This window comes from Microcaecilia unicolor, chromosome 2 (genome assembly GCF_901765095.1).
Source record: "Microcaecilia unicolor chromosome 2, aMicUni1.1, whole genome shotgun sequence".
Classification (NCBI taxonomy): Eukaryota; Metazoa; Chordata; class Amphibia; order Gymnophiona; family Siphonopidae; genus Microcaecilia; species Microcaecilia unicolor.
The window spans coordinates 650975286-651000359 of record NC_044032.1 but is presented as its reverse complement, the minus strand read 5'-3'; the positions used below and the strand labels follow the sequence as shown (position 1 = coordinate 651000359).

The 25074-nt window shown below is 45.8% G+C and overlaps 1 protein-coding gene and 1 long non-coding RNA gene across 2 annotated transcripts in view; both read left to right on the top strand.

Annotated features, from left to right (window-relative positions):
* Positions 1–13099, top strand: part of LOC115461727 — a 29711-nt gene extending 16612 nt beyond the window's left edge. Inside the window, exon 3 of the long non-coding RNA XR_003940749.1 lies at positions 13059–13099. This is a non-coding gene — a long non-coding RNA (uncharacterized LOC115461727). The remainder of the gene's footprint in view (positions 1–13058) is intronic.
* Positions 13100–13912: 813 nt separating this feature from the next.
* On the top strand, positions 13913–22643 carry LOC115462714 (oocyte zinc finger protein XlCOF6-like). Its single transcript, XM_030192715.1, has 3 exons — positions 13913–13948; positions 14102–14215; positions 20647–22643. Exons 2-3 carry the CDS (start codon positions 14164–14166, stop codon positions 22563–22565), a joined length of 1971 nt encoding a protein of 656 aa, XP_030048575.1. The 5' UTR covers positions 13913–13948; positions 14102–14163; the 3' UTR covers positions 22566–22643.
* The last annotated feature ends 2431 nt before the right edge of the window (positions 22644–25074 follow it).

Genomic DNA, 25074 nt, shown 5'->3' with positions numbered 1-25074 from the left:
AGATTGCTAGGCTGTATAGAGAGAGGAGTGACCAGCAGAAGAAAGGAGGTTTTAATGCCCCTGTATAAGACGTTGGTGAAGCCCCACCTGGAGTATTGTGTTCAGTTTTGGAGGCCGTATCTTGCGAAGGATGTTAAAAAAAATGGAAGCGGTGCAAAGAAAAGCTACGAGGATGGTATGGGATTTACGTTCCAAGACATATGAAGAGAGGCTTGCTGACCTGAACATGTACACCCTGGAGGAAAGGAGGAACAGGGGTGATATGATACAGACGTTCAAATATTTGAAAGGTATTAATCCGCAAATGAATCTTTTCCGGAGATGGGAAGGCGGTAGAACGAGAGGACATGAAATGAGATTGAAGGGGGGCAGACTCAGGAAAGATGTCAGGAAGTATTTTTTCACAGAGAGGGTGGTAGACGCTTGGAATGCCCTCCCGCGGGAGATGGTGGAGATGAAAACGGTAACGGAGTTCAAACATGCGTGGGATATGCATAGAGGAATCCTGTGCAGAAGGAATGGATCCTCAGAAGCTTAGCTGAAATTGGGTGGCGGAGTAGGAGGGGGGAAGAGGGGGTGGTGGTTGGGAGGCGAGGATAGGGGAGGGCAGACTTATACGGTCTGTACCAGAGCCGGTGATGGGAGGCGGGACTGGTGGTTGGGAGGCGGGAAATACTGCTGGCCAGACTTATATGGTCTGTGCCCTGAAAAGGACAGGTACAAATTCAAGGTAAGGTATACACATATGAGTTTGTCTTGGGCAGACTGGATGGACCATGCAGGTCTTTTTCTGCCGTCATCTACTATGTTACTATGTTACTATCAGTTATATTACAGGAAGCTCACCTGATTGGATCTAGATTATGTCATGGTTAGCACTGATTGGCTTCTGCTAATGAGTAGCTCTATCTTGAGAACATGTTCTCATCCTCAGCCCAGTTAACCACAAATTTAAGCAAGACCTTGCACCTGGCTTGAGGAGCCATCTGTATCCTGTTTACGAGGTTTTTTTGCACCCCCAGCTCCTTCTTCATTTTGCTGCATGTTGTGTCCCAGTAGCTCAGGAGCTTGTTGGAACTTCAGAGTTCAAATTATGGCTAAAGGCCTGTAAGTTTTTATACCATTTTGGAGCCTGAACCAAAGTCTCAGGCCTTGGCTGTCAAATAACAATACAACAGGATTATACTCCCCAAGAGCTGGAAATGGAACATTCTCGACCCTGTCACCTATATTTTTTACTGCAGGTTCCTAGTCGGAGGATACCTTCCTCTTTTAGAGAAAGTGTCTTGCTACGTTCCTTGAGGGAGGTTTGGAAGGACTTGAATAGATACTGGAGTGTAACGTCGGAAGTCTCTGATTTGATGCCCATTAAGGGTAATTTATTGTTTTCCCCGGGTATGGACAACCCTGTGTTTCGAAGATGGGGCGCCGGTGGTGGGAGGCGGGGCTGGTGGTTGGGAGGCGGGGATAGTGCTGGGCAGACTTATACGGTCTGTGCCAGAGCCGGTGGTGGGAGGCGGGACTGGTGGCGGGGATAGTGCTGGGCAGACTTATACAGTCTGTGCCAGAGCCGGTGGTGGGAGGTGGGGATAGTGCTGGGCAGACTTATACGGTCTGTGCCCTGAAGAGGACAGGTACAAATCAAAGTAGGGTATACACAAAAAGTAGCACATATGAGTTGATCTTGTTGGGCAGACTAGATGGACCGTGCAGGTCTTTTTCTGAGTGACATGTTGCTAGATTAGATTAGAACATGTTCTGACTGCGAATGTGTCGATGTTGAATCTTGGGGCCCTAGGGATGGGTATTGATTCTGATTCTGGTAATATCTTTGCGCATAACCAGTTAGTTCATTATATTCGTGAGGTAGACACGGCAAACGAGTAAGGGATTTCTTTGGTATGGTCATGGGAGACCGTCTTTTGGTCTCCAGATTATATAAGACGCTTATGAGAATAGCTCCTCGCAAGAATAAGGAGCTGGTGAGCTCTAGATTTAGGGAGGCTGGATCTTGTTTTAGATTTTGATCAGCTATTGGCCGAAGTGCTCACATTGTCGGTAAATGTGGATATTCGTGAATGCCAATTTCGTATTTTGCGTAGAGCATATGGAAAAAAAAACCCTACACCTGGTCCCTTGTAGTGCTTCTGGGGTTCTGGAGTGTGGGTCCGGTGGGGCCCCGTTTCCCCTTGGGGTGTTAAACCCAGGTGGCCAGGTCCCTCCCCATTCTCTACTCTCTGGAGTGGACAGCTTTGTGCCTCTGTTACCGTGTCTGGGTGGGAGCCTTGAGTGCCTTGCTCAGCCTTCAGCAGCGGGGCTCAAGGTTAAAAAAAACAGAGAGAGAGAGTAAACAGCACCAGACTCAGTGCCGGTACGTTTTGGCTGTCCGGGAGAGCAGAGTGTTGATTCTGTGCTGGAGGGGAAGTTGTTTTTGCTTGGTTTGTAGGGCGGGTCACATCTTTCCTCCCTCCTGTTTTTACCACTGTGATGTGTGCTGCCAAGCTCCTTCGCTGCTGCTCGTGTGCGCACCAGGGGTTGAGGTGCCTGGATCACAGTGCCGGCTTTCTGATGATGAGCCAAAGTCACCCTCTGTGACTCCACCCGATTTGACTGTGGAGCACAGCGCAGCAAGAACGGCTGGAACAGAGGCTGCCCTGCCAGTGGGTTCACCAGCGGTGGCTCCGTTTTCGGCGGATCCCGTGCTACAGGCCCGCCTCAGTTGTTGCAGGAGTGGCCTAGTGGTTAGGGTGGTGGACTTTGGTCCTGGGGAACTGAGGAACTGAGTTCAATTCCCAGCACAGGTAGCTCCTTGTGACTCTGGGCAAGTCACTTAACCCTCCATTGCCCGCCGCATTAAGCCTGCCATGAGTGGGAAAGTGCGGGGTACAAATGTAACAAAAAAAAAAAAAAGATATTTGGTCTGGGCCTCTTTTGGCCGGTGAATGCTCAGGAGGAATGGGGCTCCCTCCTGAGTTTGTCTGGACTTTATATCAGGCCTGGAAGACAGGTGAGAGAGGTGGTCCGATGGTGGCCAAAAGACCTTGCCTGGATTGGGCTGAGGATCTGGACGGTTTCCCTCTCAGGCTCAGAGGAGGTTTTTAGTGAGCTCGAGGAGAAAGATTCTCTGGATTCTCAGGAGAAAGATGTCTTACTACCAGAGGAGAGCCCTTCTGTGGTTCGGGGGTTGAGGCGCATGGATCGCAGCACCGGCTTTGTAGTGAGCCGCAGTTGTTCTCGGCAACACCACCCTGATTTGACCACTGAGCACAGTGTGGCAGGAACAGCTTGAACGGAGGCTGACCTGCAGGGGGGTTAACCAGTGGCGGCTCCATTTTCACAGGGCCGGACCCCCTGCATTGAAATCACAGCGCCTCTTACCTCCGTGTGAAAGCGCCTGCAGGCAGCAGCAGATCACCTCCCTTTGGGCCTCCTTCCCTCCCTGTGTCCCATCTTTGCGGAAGTTATGTCAGACGAGGGTGGGACCACAGGGAGGGAAGGAGCCCCGGAGGGAGGCGATCTGCTGCTACCTGCAGCACTTTCACAAGGTGAGAGGCGCTCTGATTTCAATGGAGGGGGCGGCGGCCTCGTGGGGGAGTGGCAGCTGCGGCGACCTCGGAAGGGGGGGGACAGCCTTGCCCCAGTCCCGGCCCAATCTCTCGGAAGATATTCGGTCTGGTCCTTTTTTGGCTGATGAATGCTCAGGAGGGATGGAGGAGGAAGACTCCCTGGATTCTTAGTCTTTTCTTAAGCGTAGTTTTGATTTATTGGCTATAGTGCTGCAAGCGTCTGTTTGTGCGTGGCTAGTAGCCCGCGCTTCCTTTCGCTGGGCAGGTTCGGTCTTGGATAGGGCTGATTTAGTGCAGCAGTTGGTCAAGTTGGAGATGGGTTCTTCTTTCCTGACTGATGGCTTTTATGATTTGCTACGTGCATCAGCAAAGAATATGTCCCTCGTACTTGCGGCACAGAGGGCGCTTTGGCTACGGGGTTGTATTACCCTACCCTCTACCCACCCAGGTACCCTCCCAACACAGGTTAGGCAATAATTTGGAGTCGTTATTCGATAAGAGGGCAGATCAAAGAGATAATGCAATCCCAACACGTTAAGCACCAAACTTCTTCCCCTAGGGGACAGAGAGGACAGAAAAGGGTCCCAGAGCTTCAAAAAACGGGTTTTACGATTGCGACATCCTCTCGCCTCCCTCGATTTAGAATTGCCCATTTAATGCCTAGTTCTTCCATTCTGAGGGAGTTGCATTGGACACCTGTAAAATATCGCACACTACTTAAACGTCTTCCTTCTAGAAACCTTCGTTCTTCTTAGCAGTGCTGTGGTATAAAACGTCTATGAGACAGTGTGTGTTTTCAGTATGATGTATACAACTGGAACAATTTACCCTTGAAGTTGTGGTGTGTGTAGCAATATTTGATGTTTTGAAAAAAGATAAAGGCTTGACTGCTTTCTTCTACTTTCCCATTTTATTTTGAATGATTTTCTATTATTTCTTTTTATGTGAACTATTACATATGTTTGTTGTATACCATCTAGAATTATGTTGATAGGAGTATATTAAAAAAAAATAAAACGAAGATCACGTGACGCCATGCCGGAGAGAGGACGCATGTAAAGCGCTCTCCGACCTCGATCTTCGCCCCCGTTAAGATTTGGGCCATTTAAAACCCTAAAAAACTAATCTAAACAGCATCGGAAGGGAGATTGAAGCCCTGGCAATCGTTTGCGGGAGCCGGGTATAGAAATGACAACAAAAACAAACGCCAAGGAACGCTTGCGACAGAAATTGGCGGATCCAAAGATGGCGGCTTCACCCAGCATGATCGGCTCCTCGGTCTCATCCACGTGGGTCGCCGAAATAAAGGCTGAAATGACCACTGTATTGGAAGAGCTTCTGGAAAGAAGACTGTCACCCATAGACTCTAAATTAGAGAAATTACAAACCTGCATGGAGGACTTGACGCGGGAATGTGTGGCGTTCCAGACCCGAACAAGTGAAGTGGAAGATTGGGTCACAGAAGTGGAAGTCGGACAGAAACAACTCCGGGAACAAATAGAAGCGATGGAACAAAAAATTGAGGACCTTGAAAACCGGTCCCGAAAAAACAATTTACGATTGATGGGGTTTCCCGAGGCCATCGGAGGCAGAGATCTGGTGGGGGTTTTAGAGCGCTGGCTCACTGCGAGAGTAAAATTTCCGGACACCATCGGACCCCTAAGAGTGGAAAGAGCCCATCGACTAGGCGTACGTCGAAATCAAGCTACTAAACCATGAGTTATAATCTTGAAGTTGTTAAATTTCGCCCACAAGAAATGAAATAAAAGTGGGAGGGCGACCAAGGATTCCAAAGACTGAAAGGATATATAATAATAAAGATGTTTATTGAGGTATAAAGACTCGACACAACGTCGTGTTTCGGTCGTTAGGCCTGCATCAGGAGTCTTAATGCCGAATGCTTTTGAGAACTATTTAATGAAGGCAAATCCTCAACAAAGGGAGGTCTTGCTTATTGCAGCATTCTATACAAGTGTTGTGTCAGAGGAGACAACGAAGCATGCTCACCTTCACAACTGTCTTTCTAAAGACCTCCCTTTGTTGAGGATTTGCCTTCATCAAATAGTTCTCAAAAGCATTCGGCATTAAGACTCCTGATGCAGGCCTAACGGCCGAAACACGACGTTGTGTCGAGTCTTTATACCTCAATAAACATCTTTATTATTATATATCCTTTCAGTCTTTGGAATCCTTGGTCGTCCTCCCACTTTTATTTCATTTCTTGTTGTTGTCCGTGGGGCGTCTAGAGTTCTCCGCCTTCTGGCGGATATTTTTTCTCTAAATTTCGCCCACAAACAGATGATCCTGCAAGCTACGAGGAACGAGAACACCCTGCAGTATGAGCAGAAGAGGATTCTTTGCTTTCAAGACTACTCGGCGGGTGTAGCAGAGAAAAGACGTGCCTTTTCCTCAATCTGCTCCCAATTATTTAACTTGAAGGTCCGCTGCGCGCTATTATATCCAGCACGATTGAGAGTCACCTACAATGGGGTAACCCATTCCTATGAGTCAGTGGAGGAGGCGAAGGAATTCCTACAGCGGCTGGAGAGGGCAGAGGTGACCGGAACCAGCACTGCTTCCCCATCTTAAACAGAAACTGATCAGCACATGCAAGTACTGTTTGGGGAAGTTAAATGTCAATTTAGATCTCCAAGTTTGAGGGACTAGGACGCTGCAAACTCTAGTTAGAAAGAGAAGACCTGGAGAAGAAGCAAGTGCAGCATCTCCAGACGTGAGAGAAGAATTGTTTAAGACATGTTATTTTTCCTTCATCTGTTTGTAGTTGCTGGGGATCATGAAGGGAGATATAGTTGGGGTTGGGTCTGGAGGAGTGAATGGCTGAAAGCAAAAGCAATACTTGTATGGATGAAGTGCAAATAAGGGGTCTTTCAAAACATACTAAATGAGTCTTGGTTAATGTAATGAGATGTCGTATAGGGGGTTCCCCATTTTTTCTTTTTCTTTCATCTTTCTTTTCCTATTTTAATGATGGTAAATATAAAGAACTGTTATACAGGGTTATGATGTTAATGTTCTGACTAATGCAGGGGGGGGAGGACTAGAGGCATCAAAAGTGATTGGTTCCCCATTGAGGGACACAAGTCTGGGGGAATGGGATATGAGATGGGAAGAGGGAGGGAACAGTCAAATGGGGGAAAAGGAGGGTAAGGAGGGAATTAGAGGGGGGAAGACGGTCAACCTATGTACTGGGAAAAGGAGGGGATCGAGGGCAAGAGCTGATAATGAACGATGGCAGGAATGGGGGGGGCATAGGCTGGGATGCCCTTCTGGGAGGAAAAATTGGTTTTGTAGAGAGGCAGACATGATACAATTCATCTACGGATTATGGTTAGTTAGTAACATAGTAGATGACGGCAGAAAAAGACCTGCATGGTCCATCCAGTCTGCCCAAGACAAACTCATATGTGTATACCTTACCTTGAATTTGTACCTGTCCTTTTCAGGGCACAGACCATACAAGTCTGCCCAGCAGTATTTCCCGCCTCCCAACCACCAGTCCCGCCTCCCATCATCGGCTCTGGTACAGACCGTATAAGTCTGCCCTCCCCTATCTTAGCCTCCCAACCAACAACCCCTCTTCCCCTCACCTGCTCCGCCACCCAATTTCAGCTAAACTTCTGAGGATCCATTCCTTATGCACAGGATTCCTTTATGCATATCCCACGCATGTTTGAACTCCGTTACCGTTTTCATCTCAACCACCTCCCGCGGGAGGGCATTCCAAGCATCCACCACCCTCTCCGTGCAAAAATACTTCCTGACATCTTTCCTGAGTCTGCCCCCCTTCAATCTCATTTCATGTCCTCTCGTTCTACTGCCTTCCCATCTCCGGAAAAGATTTGTTTGCGGATTAATACCTTTCAAATATTTGAACGTCTGTATCATATCACCCCTGTTCCTCCTTTCCTCCAGGGTATACATGTTCAGGTCAGCAAGTCTCACATTCCAGATGTGTCACCTGGAATGTGGGAGGCATCAGCTCACCGATTAAAAGAACAAAAATATTGCATCACTTGCAGAGACATAAAATAGACATCGCTTTGCTGCAAGAAACGCACCTTAGCCAAGAAGAACACACTAAGTTAAAGACGTGGTGGGTGGAGGAATGTATTTCGGCAGGAGCACAGGGGAAGAAAGGAGGGGTGGCGGTGTTAATTAGAAAAGGGGTGGCAGCGACAGTCCGACTTCTTAAAGGAGATCCAAGGGGCAGATATGTGTTGGTGGAGGTGGAGATGGCGGGTCAAACGATCCTAATTTGTAACTTGTATGCACCCAACCAATATGATAAGCAATTTTACAATCAAGTAATAGCCCACCTTCTCCAGCACTCCAAGACTTACACACTAGTAGGAGGAGATTTTAACACGGTGTGGGATCCCTCAATAGACAGCTCTAAGGGGCAGAGAAGTGATAACACGGCGTCCAATAAGGGCCTGAAGCGACTGGGACAGATGTTGGACTTAGTAGATATATGGAGAGTCCTACATCCTGGTGAGCGGGATTATACCCACCATGCACGGGCGCATACATCTCAAGCTAGAATAGACTACATACTCACATCAGAAGCCATGTTTGGAGGGATAAAAGAAGTAAATATAGGGCCTTACACGATATCAGACCATGCATGGGTATATATAGAGTGGAACATGGGAGATACGGGATCTAAGGATGGCTCTTGGCAGTTTCCACTAGAGTTGTTTAACGATGGGACATTCAGAGAGAAATTAAAGGAACGATGGGAAGATTATATGACCCTGAACACACAACATATAGGAGACCCGGTTTTGTTTTGGGATGCAGCAAAGGCAGTACTCCGTGGTGAAATAATTAGTTATTATCACCATGTGAAGAAAGCCTGAAACAGGGAAATTTTGCGTTTGAGCGCATTAGTTTGTCAAGCCCGGAAAGCATACGGACAGAGACAAACTGACGCCCACCGCAGCAAACTCTTAGAAACACAGACAGCACTCAACGTGCTACTACATCAGCGGGCATCTAAATCCCAGTTGTACTATAAGTATCAGTTACATAGATTCGGCAATAAGGCAGGGCGCCTGATGGCTAGACTGGCTAACCCACGGGGCAGTAAAAGGCAAATACTCCAAATACGGGGAGAAAAGGGAAAGATAGAGAGTAAGACGGAGCAAATCTGCCAAACTTTCGCCGCATTTTATGGTAAACTCTACGCGAAGCCAGAAGACCAAGGACTACCAGAGTCTATATATTTAGATAATTTAAGCTTGCCATCCCTCAGTCAACAGGACAGAGACAAACTGAACAAGCCGGTTGAGGTGGAGGAAGTGTTGCTGGGGATAGCACAAGGGAAACGGCAAAAAGCACCAGGCCCGGATGGGCTACAAATAGAATTCTATAAAATATTAGGAGACAGCATTGCCCCGACCTTGACCAATTATTTTAATAGAATGATAGATATGGAGCAATCAGCGGATGGTCTGGCTCTGGCGCAAATAGTGGTGCTACCAAAACCGGGGAGAGACCTACTAAATCCGGAGTCATACCGTCCGATTTCCCTTCTAAATGTGGATTTTAAACTGTTGGCAAACCGTATGAAAAGAGTGCTGCCAAAGTTAATACATGAGGCACAAGTGGGCTTCGTAGAAGGCAGAGTAATAGCTAAAAACCTCAGGAAAATCATAGCGGCCTTGGAAATGCGGAGGCGCAGGAACGCCCAGTCTTTACTTATTAGTTTTGATGCCGAAAAGGCTTTTGATAGAGTACACTGGGCGTTCCTGTTCACGACGCTGGAAAAATATGGGTTTAGCGGCCGGTTTTTGGCGGCAGTACGGACCCTGTATCATAGGCCGAAGGCAAAAATAAGAGTCAATGGGGTGGAATCGGAGGAGTTCTTGATACAACGGGGAACTCGACAGGGGTGCCCCGTGTCCCCGATGCTGTTTGTCTTGACTCTTGACCCGTTGATTTGAGAGATAATAGACAATCCGTTGGTAAAGGGGATGCAAATGGGACGTTCAGTATTCAAAATAGCGGCCTTTGCGGATGACCTCCTAGTTATGATTACGGAACCACGGGCATCCCTCTCGGCGTTAATGGAAATCCTGAAGGAATATGGAGACTATGCAGGCCTTAAGTTGAATCTGGCAAAATCGGAAGCACTGGCTTCGTCACTAATAGTCAGACAGCTATGGAATCAGGATTTTCCCTTGGGATGGGCAGACAAATCATTTAAATATTTAGGAATCAGATTGACCATGGAATTAGAGAACTTATATGAGATTAATATAAACACCATGGTGGATGAGACTAAACGCCAGTTAGAGAAATGGGAAGGTCTCCCATTGACGCTGAGAGGCAGGATAAATCTAATTAGAATGGTAATACTCCCGAGATGGTTATATCTCATGCAGACGCTCCCCCTGCGTGTACTGAAGAGAGATTTGACTAAAGTCATGAGAGTATTTAGTAGGTTTTGCTGGGCACAAAAGAAACCTAAAATGCAAACTCCGTTATTATTGGGAGGATGGGGTCATAGAGGACTAGGATTGCCAAATCTAGCCGGATATAATCAGGCATGCCTATTAAGGCATATAGGAGACTGGGTTGGCCAGACTAATTTATTTACACCGCTAGATATAGAAGAAGAATATTTCGCCCCCTATGACATAGAGGGGCATAATTGAACGAAAACGTCTATCTCCATGGGCGTTTATCTCCGAGAACGGGTCCGTGAAGGGGCGGACCGAACCGTATTTTCAAAAAAAATAGACGTCCATGTTTTATTCGACAATTTGTGAGTTGGGCGTTTTTGTTTTTCAGCGATAATGGAAAATGAAAGCGCCCAGCTCAAAAATGAATAAATCCAAGGCATTTGTTCGTGGGAGGGGCCAGGATTCGTAGTGCACTGGTCCCCCTCACATGCCAGGACACCAACCGGGCACCCTAGGGGGCACTTTTACAAAAACAAAAAAAAAGGTAAAAGAGCTCCCAGGTGCATAGCACCCTTCCCTTGTGTGTTGAGCCCCCCAAATCCCCCTCAAAACCCACTGCCCACAAGTCTACACCATTATTATAGCCCTAAGGGGTGAAGGGGGGCACCTACATGTGGGTACAGTGGGTTTGGGGGGTTGGACGACTAATAAGCATTAAGCAGCACAATTGTAACAGGAAGGGGGGGGTGGGCCTGGGTCCACCTGCCTGAGGTCCACTGCACCCCCTAACAACTGCTCCAGGGACCTGCATACTGCTGCCAGGGAGGTGAGTATGACATTTGAGGATGAAAATAAAAAGTTGTGAAACATCATTTTTTGTGGTGGGAGGGGGTTAGTGACCACTGGGGGAGTCATGGGAGGTCATCCCCGATTCCCTCTGGGGGTAATCTGGTCATTTAGGGCACTTTTTGGGGCCTTATTCGTGAAAAAACAGGGTCCAGGAAAAGTGCCCTAAATTCTCGCTAAAAACGCATATTTTTTTTCCATTATCGGCGAAAGGCGCCCATCTCTGTTCAGGTGATAACCACGCCCCAGTCCCGCCTTCACCACGCCTCCGACACGCTCCCGTCAACTTTGTATGCTTCCGCAATGGAGTGCAGTTGGAAACGTCCAAAATCGCCTTTCCATTATACCGCGTTATTCGTTTTTGGGAGATAAACGCCTATCTCCCGATTTAGGTCGCAATATAGGCGTTTTTGTCTTTCCATTATAAGCTGGATGGTCACTTTGCTGCATCTAAAACAAGGCCAGCTCCCGGCCCACTTCAAACGTTGTTCTTTGCTTCAACCGCTGAAGGCGGCATGGAGGATGGTGATTAAAAGGTTGGGAGGGAGTGCCACAACATCATAGCTCTTATCATTTAGGGGGAACCCGAATTTTGAACCAGGTCAAAGTAATTCGGTATTTCTCAGATGGGAACAACTAGGAATTACAAGAGTGGAGCATTTATTAGGAGCTGCAGTGACTATTATCCCGTTTGAGGAATTACAGGCAAAGATTGGGACTGCATGGGGAGACCGATTCGCTTATGCCCAAGCCAAACACTACATCTTAGCCTTGCACCAATCAGACTTACGGAGGAAACTAGGGGGTAAAGTACGGATATTTTTCCAACCCATGGAGGTGACGGGTGTGACAGTATCAAACATATATAAAATGTTGCAGAAGCGAACCCCACCACATAACTTAAATTACCGTATTTTTCGGACTATAAGACGCACTTTTTTTCCCCCAAATTTGGGAGGAAAATGGGGGGTGCGTTTTATAGTCCGAAGGTAGCGAGGTCCAATTTCGGGATCGCCCTCCCCCCGAGTTCGGGATCGCCCTCCCCTACTCACGTCACGCGATGTTCCCTGGTGGTCTAGTGACATCGGGGCAGGAAAGAGCCCCCTCTTTCCTGCCCAGCGCGCTGCTCTCTGTCCTCCTGTATGCTCCCTGACGGTCTCGGCGAGATTCAAAATGGCCTAGGGTTCTTCATTTGGGGGTGACATTTTTTCTAGTGGTTAGGGTGGTGGACTTTGGTCCTGGGGAACTGAGTTGGATTCCCACTTCAGGCACAGGCAGCTCCTTGTGACTCTGGGCAAGTCACTTAACCCTCCATTGCCCCATGTAAGCCGCATTGAGCCTGCCATGAGTGGGAAAGCGCGGGGTACAAATGTAACAAAAAACAAAACATATCCCACACTCTATATCATGCCTTTTGGGGATGTCCAAGAGTAAAAGCTTTTTGGGGAGAGATCCAGAGATTTATGTCTTTTATAGTAAAGAAACCCGTGGATGGAACCTGGGATCATTACGTGCTAGATACACAAACAGCATTCCAAACACAGGCTGGGGGGGATAGAATATGGTGTCGCAAAGTATGTTTGGTGGCTAGAAAAAATATTTTACAAAATTGGATCTCATCAGACCCGCCGGCTTAGTGGCATTGGAGAAACCAAGTGCACGAGTTGGCCACTTGGGAAGCCAGGGAAGCAAAGGGATCTCCGAAACGGAAAAAGAATTTTGTAAGGATCTGGGATCATTACATACAGGAACTAAGCCCGCAAGGACGAAGTCTGCTTCTTAATTTGCTGTAACCCTGATATGGGGAGTGATACTCCCTACAAAACCACCCCCCAGTTAAGGTTGACACGCAGGGAAGGGGAGGCAGGTACCCCTGGGCTATCAGAGCCCAAGCCCAGAGGGGGTAAGGGGGTATAGGAGGTACTAAATGGGTACTGAGTCTATAGATTATTCGGATGTATGATTACCAAAGGATTGGGAGGTGGGGTAGGAGGGGGAAGCTGAGGGGAAAGGGGGGGGGGTGGAAATTAAAAGTTTGAAGTTACTGTTCAGAATTGTATTGGCTTATATAACATAATTCATTGATGATTTAGTCCAGAGAAATGTACTGTGTGATTAATATGCTAAGTGCTAATAAAAACTGTTTAAACATAAAGAAATAAAATGAAATGAAAAAATAATGAAACTCTGACATAGGGTGTCCTGTTTGCTGTTGTAGGCATTGGTCACTTTCAAGGATGTTGCTGCTTATTTCTTGGAAGTGGACTGGGACCTTCTGGGAGAATGGCAGAAGGAGCTGTACAAGAAGGTCATCAAGCGGATTCATGACATCCTCATCTCACGAGGTAAATATGTTTCTCTATCATCTACCACACAAGCACATTATGGAATCAATGGTGTAAAAATCACAGGAACTAGATACCATGAGCACCTGAAATTTAGATCCTGGTTTCTGATACCATCCCATATGCAATAGGAGCCTGTGAAAGACTTCTACAGGATCTGCAAAAGATGCTGCTCTCTGTTGTAAGATAAAATGTACAACTTAAACTAGAGGCTTCACACACCACCAGCAGGAGTTTCTCTCCCATTCCTATACAAAATATTTTGGCACAGAAGACCAGAGAGAGATTTCCTCTGAGACTTCTACATAAGGTCATGAAATATCAGCTGTACACGTCAACTATACTGTACAACGTATGACCTCTCCAAATGGTAACCAGAAGATTGGCAGCTGCAGTGCCTCCACCTAGGAGGGAAATGAAGAGAAATCTCTATACCAGAAAACCTCTATGATATAATCTTAATCAAGTGTCGGACCACTGCTGCCTCTTCTCTCCAAGCTTTGTCAGTCAAATACACACGTCTCAAGATATCTGTACACAGACCTCCATGCACAAATCACGCACTTCTCCATCAAAACATGAAGCAGAGGGAACCTCCCGAGGGATTCTACAATTACAATTTAAATGTAATTTTCCTACTTTTTATCAACAGGTTATTCAATTCTTAATCCTGATGTTATATTCAAGATTAAAAAGGAAGATGAGAAATATTTCACTCAACAATTTGAGTGGGAGGGAAAAGAAAATCCAAATGACTTCAACAGTAAGTAAATGTTTTGGATTTAATGGGCTTTGCATTTTTAGATCACAGGAGATGGGTCAATAACATCAAACATTTGGCCACTTAAAATCAGTTTCCTAATTTAGTATTATCAGATACCTCGTAAATCCTTGTGAATGTGTTTTCTCATCACAGACCTTCCAATTGTAACATCTGTGTTCTCCCTGAGTATTAAGCAAGAGGAAGATATCCCCTTCATGGAAAATCCTGAATCAGAGATGTCTGAGCAGACCCTGACTTCTATAACAGGTACGTATAGAATTCCTCCTGCACATCTTTACTAAAGTCAGTTGGAATCATTCAGGAATTCAGCGCTGGTGAGATAAAAGGTTGTCATCTCCTCTTCTCCTCCCTCTGTCTGTTTCCCTACTTTGGACAGATTAAACTGTCTGTGGAGATGGAGGAGGCACGGATAGAGATGGGTATCCCAGCGGTGGGATCTGGTCTGCAAAACCCTTTATCCTAGAGTGTCTTGGGGTTGTGAAATCTGTACTGTTGAAAGGGCTGCTGGAGGTGGAGAGTCTTCTGCACTGTTGTGGAGGGACATGACTGATGAACAAGGTTCAGTTTGACTTAGTCATGGACATTTTGTGTTACTGATAGGTTAATACAAATCACAGTATATAATGCAGTTTATCATAATGATGCCATTCCCAATTCCAAAATGGCGGCCACAACCTCATGCAGGCTGCCACGGGAAATTACGACTGCCATTTCTAACTTTGTTTATTAATTTTCTAGCAAAATAACTGACAGCATCTCTTAACATAAAAAATTAAGAACAAGTATTTTGTTACATAACAAACTGCCACCCCACAATAATGATAAAAACTAAAAGTAGACCCTCCGCATCCCTTATCTCTCCCCTTCCCTTCACTCCCCTCCCCAAAACTCAGATTGTCCTTCCAACTGGAGGAATTGCCCCACATTTCTTGATATTTGCATTTATTAGATTTTAAGGTAGTCAATCTATATTGTTTGCATATAATATACAGCCTGTTTTTGCATGGTCCGTGTATGCCAATGTGAGGCAATCAGCAGTCGAGCTGCTGTAAAAACCAGTAGCATTAATTTATCCATAGCTCCTGTTATCCCTTCCACTCTCCCACTTAGTAGGGCATTTTCCATAGTACACGCTATATGAGTCTCGAGTAACTGTTGCCCATATGCAGATACCTCCTTCCATAGTTTCTGGAGCTTAGGACATTCCCTCCAGATGTGAGTATATATTCCCCTCCGGCTATACCCTCTCCAACATATACCATCCCCTTTCCTCATAATGTCTTGCAGTCTACATGGAGAGTAATGCCATCTCACCAGTACCTTAAGACCGTTCTCAATAATGTGAGGTGCATGTGACAATTTATGAGATCGCATTGAGACATTTTCCCATTCCTCTCCCATGCCCCCCTGTAGGTAGCCTTCCATTTATCTAAGGTGTTGAGGAGCCCATAAACAAAAGATATATAATCCCTACCAACTTGTCCACCCACTAAAGTTTCAAAAGCTGACTTAAGGCCTCCACCCCCTGCTATTTGTTGTTCTACCTGAATGAAACATTTATCTTGAAGATAAGGGAATAACATCTCTAGCTGCTAGTTGATAGTGAACTTATAACATTCCAAAATGTAGAATTTGGTTAACTCCTATAAATTGACCAAAATAGAGAAGACCATGTCTTTCCCATCTTTGAAACAAGCTATTGCCTAGCTCGGGTATAAACTTATCCGTATGTCCCATGTCTTATTCTTCAATAAATGGGGATGTGTCTTGAGGCATAGGTTCATAGTGGTCCTCGTAAAGGGGTTTTGGACCTCTTGAATGTGTTTGAGCATGCTAGCTGCCCAGTAGAGAATCTTCAACTAAAACATACTAGCCTCTTGTTCTGCTAGCACCCATTGTTTGGGTTGGGTTGGGGGTATCTGCTACTCTAACACTGCCTTAGGTTGTGCATCTTGGTAGTATTTTTCCAGATTGGGTATACCCATCCCCCCATTCCCTTAGACTGGAATACAGGCTCCCAGGCTACTCTGGATCTCTTCCTTCCCTATATAAAGCAAAATATCTTTCTATGAGGTAGTTCAACAAGAAGAACTTGGAATAAATATAAAAATTTAAGGAGAACCATCATTCTCACTGCCCCCATCCTTCCTCTCTTGAACAGTATTAATTAATCCCACCTCTCTAAATCTCGATACCAACTACAGAGTGTCTCCCAGTCTGCCCCAAGTTTGATACAGAGATACTAAACCCATTGAAAGGGCAAACATTTCCTAAGATTTGTCTCCTCCCCTTTTGGAAGGGATGTATTCAAAATCTCTGTCTTAGTGGGGTTAGCTCTGAATCCCAACAAGCTTCCATATTCTGCCGTTTGCTCCTGTAAAGCCATTTGGGCTTTTTCTGTACCTTGAGTCAATATCAAAAGATCATCGGCAAACAAGGAGAGTCTATGTTCCTTACCTCCTATTATAAGTCCTTTAATTTCCCTACCACCAAGGCAAGCAACGAGCGACACTGCTTCTGCTATCATAGGTATCCACTCTTGAGGTGCCTTCCAAAAGATAACATAACTGTGACGAAACTCTGGGTTTCTAAGCCTGAAAACTGTATTATTTCATGAAATGTTTTTCTACTGGTTGGCCAGCAGAGATGGCTCTTGTTTTGAGTTTTAAAGCTGTAGCAGAAAAAAAGGCTTTGTCTTTTCCAGTTTAAGCTTATGGAAAGGCAATCTGCAATCATTGGCCAGATACTTTCAAAGTTGATGCCCTGGGGCTCTGATTAGCCCTGGACTTCAAACTAGCCAGGAGGTACTGGATTTTTCTTTATTCTCAAGGTGGGGGGTAAGGAGGAGGAACATCTGTGTCCTGAGATCCTGTCCAATTCTTGTGAACAGTTAAGTTCCTGAACTCCCCAGGTGCTACCCAGGTAGTAACAAGTGTTAGATAGTTTATATATATATATATATATATATATATATATATATAAACTATATATTTATATATATATAAATAACTTTATTTATTCAAAAGAAGATTGTGGTTAACAACAGTCAACTGTAACATGTTCCAACATTTTCTTTTTGTTATAACATCCACTAGATTCTTTGACTTACTACCCATAACCCTCCCCTTCCCCTAAACCCCCCCTCCCACCCTTCCCTACCCTACTCGTGTGGACTTTACCCATTCGGAATCCGACTGCGGGCTGTCAGTGTCAAGATATCCCAGAAGGGAGACCAGCATTGAAACAAGCGGTCTCCCCTCTGCGAGGCCAGATCTTCTACATCTTTACGTTCCACTGCACTCAGGGAGACCATCAGAGACCACCACGTCTGCAGCGCAGGCTGTTCTGCTAACAACCAAACAGATAGTACAGTCTTTTTCCCCATAATGGATGCTCGCCGAAGAAACGCGAGCTTCCCCCTCCTTTGACGACCCATCACCTGATAAACATCAAACAAAAGCATGGGAGTGGGACGCCACTCGATCCCCCAGAACCTAGACACAAAGGCACATATTGAGTTCCAGAAGGTTTGCACCGGGGGGCATAGCCAAAACATGTGGCCCAAATGCGCCCCTTGTCCCGAACACTTTGGACAGTCGTCTTGGGGTCTCAAGGTAGTCCTGAAGGCTCTGTGCGGAGAAATATACAGACGCATAATAAATTTATATTGTAGTTCTCGTAGATTCGCACTCCCAAACGTTCTGTAACAAGTAGTTATGCATGCCTGCAATGACTTTTCCTGGACTCTACACCCTAATTCCCCAGCCCAAGACTGCGCCAAGGTTCCATAGTGCACCACAGGGGACGCTTCTCTAATTTGGTTATGAAAATGTTTTAGGGGAACCAGAAGCTGTGCCTCCAGGTCATAGAGCTCTGTTAATTGTTTCCGTCTCTTAGAGGTCAAAGAGTCCCCCGGCAAGGGTGCAATATAATGACACAATTGCAGGTAGGACAAAAAAGCCCAGGTGGACAAGTATCCGCCTGCACACAACTCCTGTAAAGATTTACAAGTGCCCTCCTTCTTCAGGACTTGGAAAAGGAAAATGGTCCCCCCCTCTCTCCACTCCCGGAAAACCACTGTGGACGTACCCACCGGAAAATCAGCATTGCCCCTTTTGGCAATAGCGGGGGCACCGGGACGTCAAACCCATGTAGTTTGCAAATCCAGTGCCATGCTCTCCGTAAAGGTAAGAAAAGAGGAGCAAAACCCGGCTTCGTGGGGGCACGCCTACCGGTGCATGCAACCAATAGCTAAAAAGGAAGGAACTCAGCACCCTAGACTCTGTATCAGAAAAGGAAAAATGAGGTACTCCGGAACCAATCACTAATGTGTCTGATACAACCCGCAACAGAAAACTTCTTAATACTATCTGCTCCCAGGCCCCCCTTATCCATCGGAAGATAAGTCTGTGAGAAAGGGACACGAGATCTCTTCCCATTCCAAAAGAACTTTACTAACAGGCGAAGCAATGCCAGTTCATCCCTTCTCAAGTTAAAAAGTGACAATACCTGGACTATGTAGAACCATTTGGGGACTAGGGTCATATTATATAGCGCGATTCTTCCCCACAGGGACACCGGGAGGTGTTGCCACATCTCCAAAGAAAGTTTAGTCGAAGACCACAACGGTGCTAGGTTAATGTTATAGAGCTGTGTCAAGACTGTCGGAACCCGGATGCCTAAGTAATGTAGATAGCCAGAGGCCCACTTTAATGGGAAGGGCCCCTCCCATGTTGTCTGTACTGAGAGGGGAACCGGCAGAGCTTCAGATTTTTGCAAATTCTGAATTCCTGCGACCAGGGAGCTCTGGGGGTGTGTTAAAGCCAGCAAGATATCGTCTGCGTAAGCCAAGGCCTTGACGGTGAGCTGGGGCAGTGCCACACCAGCAATCGTCGGGTCTCCCCTAATGTCACAGAGGAGAGGTTCCAGATATAGTAGAAACAGGAGGGGGAACAAAGGGCATCCTTGTCTGGTTCCCCTGCGTACCCGAAAACTAGGAGATTGTGACCCATTCACCAACACTCGGGCTACCGGATCTGCATAAAGTATTCTCACCGCCTGCAAGGACCATCCAGAGAGTCCCACAAAGCGTAGCACTACGAAAAGATAGTCCCAGCTCACCCAATCGAAAGCCTTCTCTGCATCCAGTCCCACCAGCAGCAGTGGCTGTTGAGAAGCCTTCGCCTTGCTCACTGCAAGCAGCGCTCTACGAACATTCAGACCTGGGTGTCATCCCCTGACAAAGCCTACCTGATGGTCTCCCACCAGGGTAGGAATATGAGTGGCTAGTCTGTCCGCCAAGATTCGGGCTAGGATTTTCACGTCTACGTTGAGGAGGAAGATCGGGCGGTAGGACCCCAGTAAATCCGGGGGTTTACCTGGCTTAGGAAACCAGAACAATGAGCGCCTCGTTCGCTCTAGCAGGCAGCTCACCGCCCAACATCGCCTCCTCAAAGAAAAGAGTGAGCGGTACAATTATTTTATGCACCAAAATCTTATAATACTCTGAGGAAAAGCCATCCAGGCCCAGGGCGGTGCCCATTGATAAAGATTTAATGGTCTATTGAACTTCCTGAGCACAGAGAGGAGAACTCAGCCGCGCGCTAGCTGCAGGTGAGAGAGGGTTGGCACACCCGTGGCTCTCAGATGTACGGTTAATGAGGGACCACTCTGCTGTTGTTAGATAGTTTTAATGTTTGGGTTGTTTTGGTGGTTATCTGTTATTGCTTGCTGTACTTTTTCATCTGGTTTTTCAAACATTCACTGTTCATTTTCATGATAATAAACCAATAGTTTATTAGTTCTGCCGTCCTGTACTGACTAAGAATCCTGGTTTGTGTTTTTGGGTTTGCTTTCTAGAAACTGTGGAACTCCTGGAGTGTGGCCCCCAGTGTCCTAGAAATTACCAGAGAATAATCTGAGAGTGGGAGACTAGCTCAGAGGCAAGCAGGACACAGTCGGTGGGAGGAGGGTTCTAGTATAGAGCACATGCCCAGGTGCAGGCGGTCCTGAGCAATGTTGGAGACAGACCCTCCAGGTGGCCACAGGGTTAACCTCAGGCGGGCGCTAGGCATTTGGTGACAATAACACTTTGTTTTTATAGTCCGCAATACCTCGCAGTTCTGTGTGGGTTACGTACAACGAGACTAGACAAACCAGAAATTACAGCATATTATCATGAATGAAAACTAATATGTACATTTCCTTCCATAATTCTGAAACAAATCTGTTTTGAGCTTGATGCCTGAACTATCCAGGAAGAAATTTCCTTGTCTATTTTAGCAGTTTGATACGAAAGCAAAGAGTCTATACACCTCTTTTGTATTTCACCCTTCATAGATGGAAAGTACTCTTCTACCATCTGCTGCTTGCCTTCCAGTAATAAATCCTACCTGATCAGTGACATAGAGGCAAAAAACACACCCTCACTGGGATGTATCCTATCCAGCTCTGTAGCTTTTTCCACTTTCAGGTTTTCGAGCCCCCCGCCCCCCACCCCCCCGGCTCTCCTGACAATGCTCCATCTTTTCTTCCTCTCCCGGTTCTACCTCTAGCCCAGGTGCTCCAGTGAATTTTGTGGGGTAGGAGCACATTCTCCTCGTTCCTGCCCACCTTAAGTATATCCTTTTCCATAGCTGTAAAATGAATGATCATACTCTTTCTATTTTATCCAACAGATGATGGATTTGGGAATGAGAGTGAAAGAGTGAGAATGTGTGATGAGCAGCAGAAAGAGGAATGGAAACACAAAGACTCCTCCAGAGACAGCACAGATCCTTCAGCAGACTGTGAAGGAGGTTTCGGTAGCATAATACCAACTGGTGAGAAAGCAGCAGTTCAGAAAGGAGAAAGATTTGAAAGACAAAAGAGAAACTGTAGCTTTTTCCCAACACTTGAACAACCTGGAAGACTCAACGGTGAGAGAGATTTTAAAAGGGCTGATGTTTGGGAAACCTTTACTACCGACTCCAATTTTATTGAGCACCACATAAGTGGGCTTAGGACTGAAGTTCATGACTGTCAAGGTATGCATAAAACTAACCCATCTGGATACTGTGAAAAACCATTTCAATGTTCTGAATGTGATAAATGTTACGCAAGCAAGGCGAACTTGGAAACCCACCATATGACTCATACAGGAGAGAACCCATTTCAATGTTCAGAATGTGAGAAATGGTTCTCAAACAGGACTTGGCTGAAAAACCACATAAGGATTCATACAGGAGAGAAACCGTTTCAATGTTCAGAATGTGAGAAATGGTTCTCAACCAGGACTTGGCTGAAAAACCACATAAGGATTCATACAGGAGAGAAACCGTTTCAATGTTCAGAATGTGATAAATCCTTTACCTGTAAAAGTAATCTGAAACAGCATGGAAGAACTCATACAGGAGAGAAACCGTTTCAATGTTCAGAATGTGAGAAATGGTTCTCAACCAAGGCTGAGCTAAAACTTCATGAAAGAACTCATACAGGAGAGAAACCGTTTCAATGTTCAGAATGTGATAAATCCTTTACCTGTAAAAGTCATCTGAAACAGCATGGAAGAACTCATACAGGAGAGAAACCGTTTCAATGTTCAGAATGTGATAAATCCTTTACCTGTAAAAGTAATCTGAAACAGCATGGAAGAACTCATACAGGAGAGAAACCGTTTCAATGTTCAGAATGTGAGAAATGGTTCTCAACCAAGGCTGAGCTAAAACTTCATGAAAGAACTCATACAGGAGAGAAACCGTTTCAATGTTCAGAATGTGAGAAATGGTTCAGAACCAAGGGTGAGCTAAAACTTCATGAAAGAACTCATACAGGAGAGAAACCGTTTCAATGTTCAGAATGTGATAAATCCTTTACCAGTAAAAGTAGTCTGAAACGGCATGGAAGAACTCATACAAGAGAGAAACCATTTCAATGTTCAGAATGTGAGAAATGGTTCTCAACCAAGGCTGAACTAAAACTTCATGAAATAACTCATACAGGAGAAAAACCATTTCAGTGTTCAGATTGTGAGAAATGGTTCTCAACCAAGGGTAAGGTAAAACGTCATGAAAGAACTCATACAGGAGAGAAACCATTTCAATGTTCAGATTGTGAGAAATGGTTCTCAACCAAGGCTGAGCTAAAACATCATGAAAGAATTCATACAGGAGAGAAACCGTTTCAATGTTCAGAATGTGATAAATCCTTTACCTTTAAAGGTAATCTGAAACAGCATGGAAGAACTCATACAAGAGAGAAACCATTTCAATGTTCAGAATGTGAGAAATGGTTCTCAACCAAGACTGAGCTAAAACTTCATGAAAGAACTCATACAGGAGAGAAACCATTTCAATGTTCAGAATATGAGAAATGGTTCTCAACCAGGTCTGGGCTGAACAATCACAAAAGGATTCATACAGGAGAGAAACCATTTCAGTGTTCAGAATGTGAGAAATGGTTCAGAACCAAGGGTGATGTCAAACTTCATGAAAGAACTCATACTGGAGAGAAACCATTTCAATGTTCAGAATGTGATAAATGGTTCGGAACCAAGGTAAACCTGGAATGCCACAAAACGATTCATACAGGAGAGAAACCATACGTGTTCCTAATGTGATAAATGTTTCAGAAGGAAGGCCAAGAAGAAAGTTCACGAAAACTCATACGGAAGAAAAAAAACATTTAAATATTAAGTATGTGATAAGTGTTTTAATAAGAAGGTCTAATTCAAATAGCACAAAAGGACTCAAATGGGAGGGAAACCATTTAAATGTTTAGAAGGTGATAAATGTTTCAGAGGGAAGAACTATTTGACTGGGCTTGCAATAAATCAATATTCAAGATGTTATACATGTTTCAAAAGCAAGGGGTTACTGTCAGATAGGAAGGTCAGAGCAGGCCAATGGCCTGGACAAACAACTAGGAATATCTGAAAAGAGGGATTGCGTAGGCCTGTTACATAGTTTAAGGCATTAAGACATGCTTAAGAACAAGGATCGTGGACCAGTATGTATGAACTGTGTGGCAGTTCAGTAGAGAGTGTACAGGAGTTCATTGCACTTTAAGTATTGTAAAAATGGTAACATTATAAGCTCTTCTGGACAGGGAGTTACATATATGAATTATATTAGCTTTACTTATATAAATTACATTAAGGTAAGCCTGTATGGAGATATGTACTTTAACATTTATTCTGTTCATTATTACCACTGCGTCTAAGCTTGTATTCTAAGCAGATAAGGAAAGTACCAGGAGCAAACTGTCTCTGCATTGTTAAGAATTTAGAGAAAGAACTGTAGCTGGACATGACATAGAAACAAGTTAGAAGATGGGAAAGATGGTTATGGAATATGGGAGGGATGGAAACTAAGTGGAAAAGACAGATAAGCAAATGAGAAGAAGAGGACAGATAGACAGTGGCGGTGGGAGCGGACCGCCCCGGGTGCAGCTCGTGAGGGGGTGCTGCCTTGGATGTCTTCCTCTCCCCCCCCCCCCCCAACTGGTGCAGTGCTGCCGTCTTTACCCCTCCCCCCTGGTGCGGTGCTGTATGGGTGTCCTTCCCCCACCCCCATCCCCCAACTAGTGCGGTATCGCTCTCCCCCTCCGCTCCTGCACATCTTTCAACTTCGAGGCTTCTGGCAGCAGCATCACCAATGTAAGTGCTACCTTCTGCCTGCCCCGGAAGCACCCTCTGTACAACTTCCCGCATAGCCCCCCTCCTGATCTTTCTCTTTCATCTTTCAGTAGCTGCTTGCACTCTGCCCTTGATTTTTGTCTGCTGGTTGAAGTAAGAAAAATAAAGAATCTTGCTGAATTTGACAGCTGGTTGTGTGAGAATTTTTTGGGTAAGACGTTCCCATCGCAGAGGTGGTGTGAAGGGGTTAAACCTCACAGTGAGTGTATGGTGGGCTGGTAAGGGAGGCCGATATGCAAATGGCATATAGTGAATCATACAAAAGAGAAACCATTTAAATGTTCCTGAATGTCATACTGAGCTGCAACGACATGAAATGACTTATACAATAAACCAGTTCAATATTCTAAATGTTTTATTATTGTTTATTACTAGTAAAAAAGGCCTGTTTCTGACACAAATGAAACGGGCGCTAGCAAGGTTTTCCTCGGAGTGTGTATGTTTGGGAGAGTGTATGTGAGAGTGACTGTTTGAGAGTCAGAGTGAAAGTGTGAGTGTGTGTGAGAGAGAGTGAGTCTGGGTGTGAGTGTGTTTGTGAGAGAGTGTGTGTGTGAGAATGAGAGTGTGTGCAAGTGTGTATGTGAGACACAGTGTGAGAGAGAGTGTGTGTGTGTGGGCGAGAGAGAGAGTGTGTGTGAGACACAGATTCTCTGTTTGAGTGAGTGTATGAGACCAAGCGAGTGTGTGAGTGACTGTGTGGCACATAGAGAGTGAATGTGATACAGTGTGAGACAGAGTGTGTGAGAGTGAGAGTCAGAAAGACATTGTATATCAGAGAGAGAGTGTGAGCCGTGCCCTCCCAATCCATGGCCATCTGTCCCCTGGCCCCTCCATTCATCCTTTTCCAGCAATTCCCCTCTCTCCCTGAGCCCTGCCCTCCCAATCAATGCCCATCCATGCTCCTCTGTCCCCTGCCCCCTCCATTCATCCCTTTCCAGCAATTCCCCTCTCTCCCTGAGCCCTGCCCTCCCAATCCATGGCCATCCATGTTTCTCTGTCACCTGCCCCCTCCATTCATCCCTATCCAGCATTTTCCCTCTCTGCCTGAGGCCTGCCCTGCAATCCATATCCATCCATGCCCATCTGTTCCCTCCATTCATCCCTATCCAGCATTTCCCCTCTCCCTGAGTCCTGCCCTTCCAATCCATGCCCATCCATGCTCCTTTGTCACCTGGCCCCTCCATTCATCCCTATCCAGCAATTGCCCTCTCTCCCTGAGGCCTGCCCTGCAATCCATATCCATCCATGCCCATCTGTCCCCTCTATTCATCCCTAGCCAGCAATTTCCCTCTCTCCCTGAGTCCTGCCCTCCCAATCCATGCCCATCCATGCTCCTCTGTCCCCTGCCCCCTCCATTCATCCATTTCCAGCAATTACCCTCTCTCCCTGAGCCCTGCCCTCGCAATCCATGCCCATCCATGCTCTTCTGTCC

Excerpts from the sequence above, each read along its gene's own strand:
- LOC115462714 (XM_030192715.1), top strand. The coding sequence starts at position 14,164 with ATGGAAAATCCTGAATCAGAGATGTCTGAGCAGACCCTGACTTCTATA. Across the intron at positions 14,216-20,646 it reads GACCCTGACTTCTATAACAG|ATGATGGATTTGGGAATGAG; the intron begins GTACGTATAGAA and ends TTTATCCAACAG.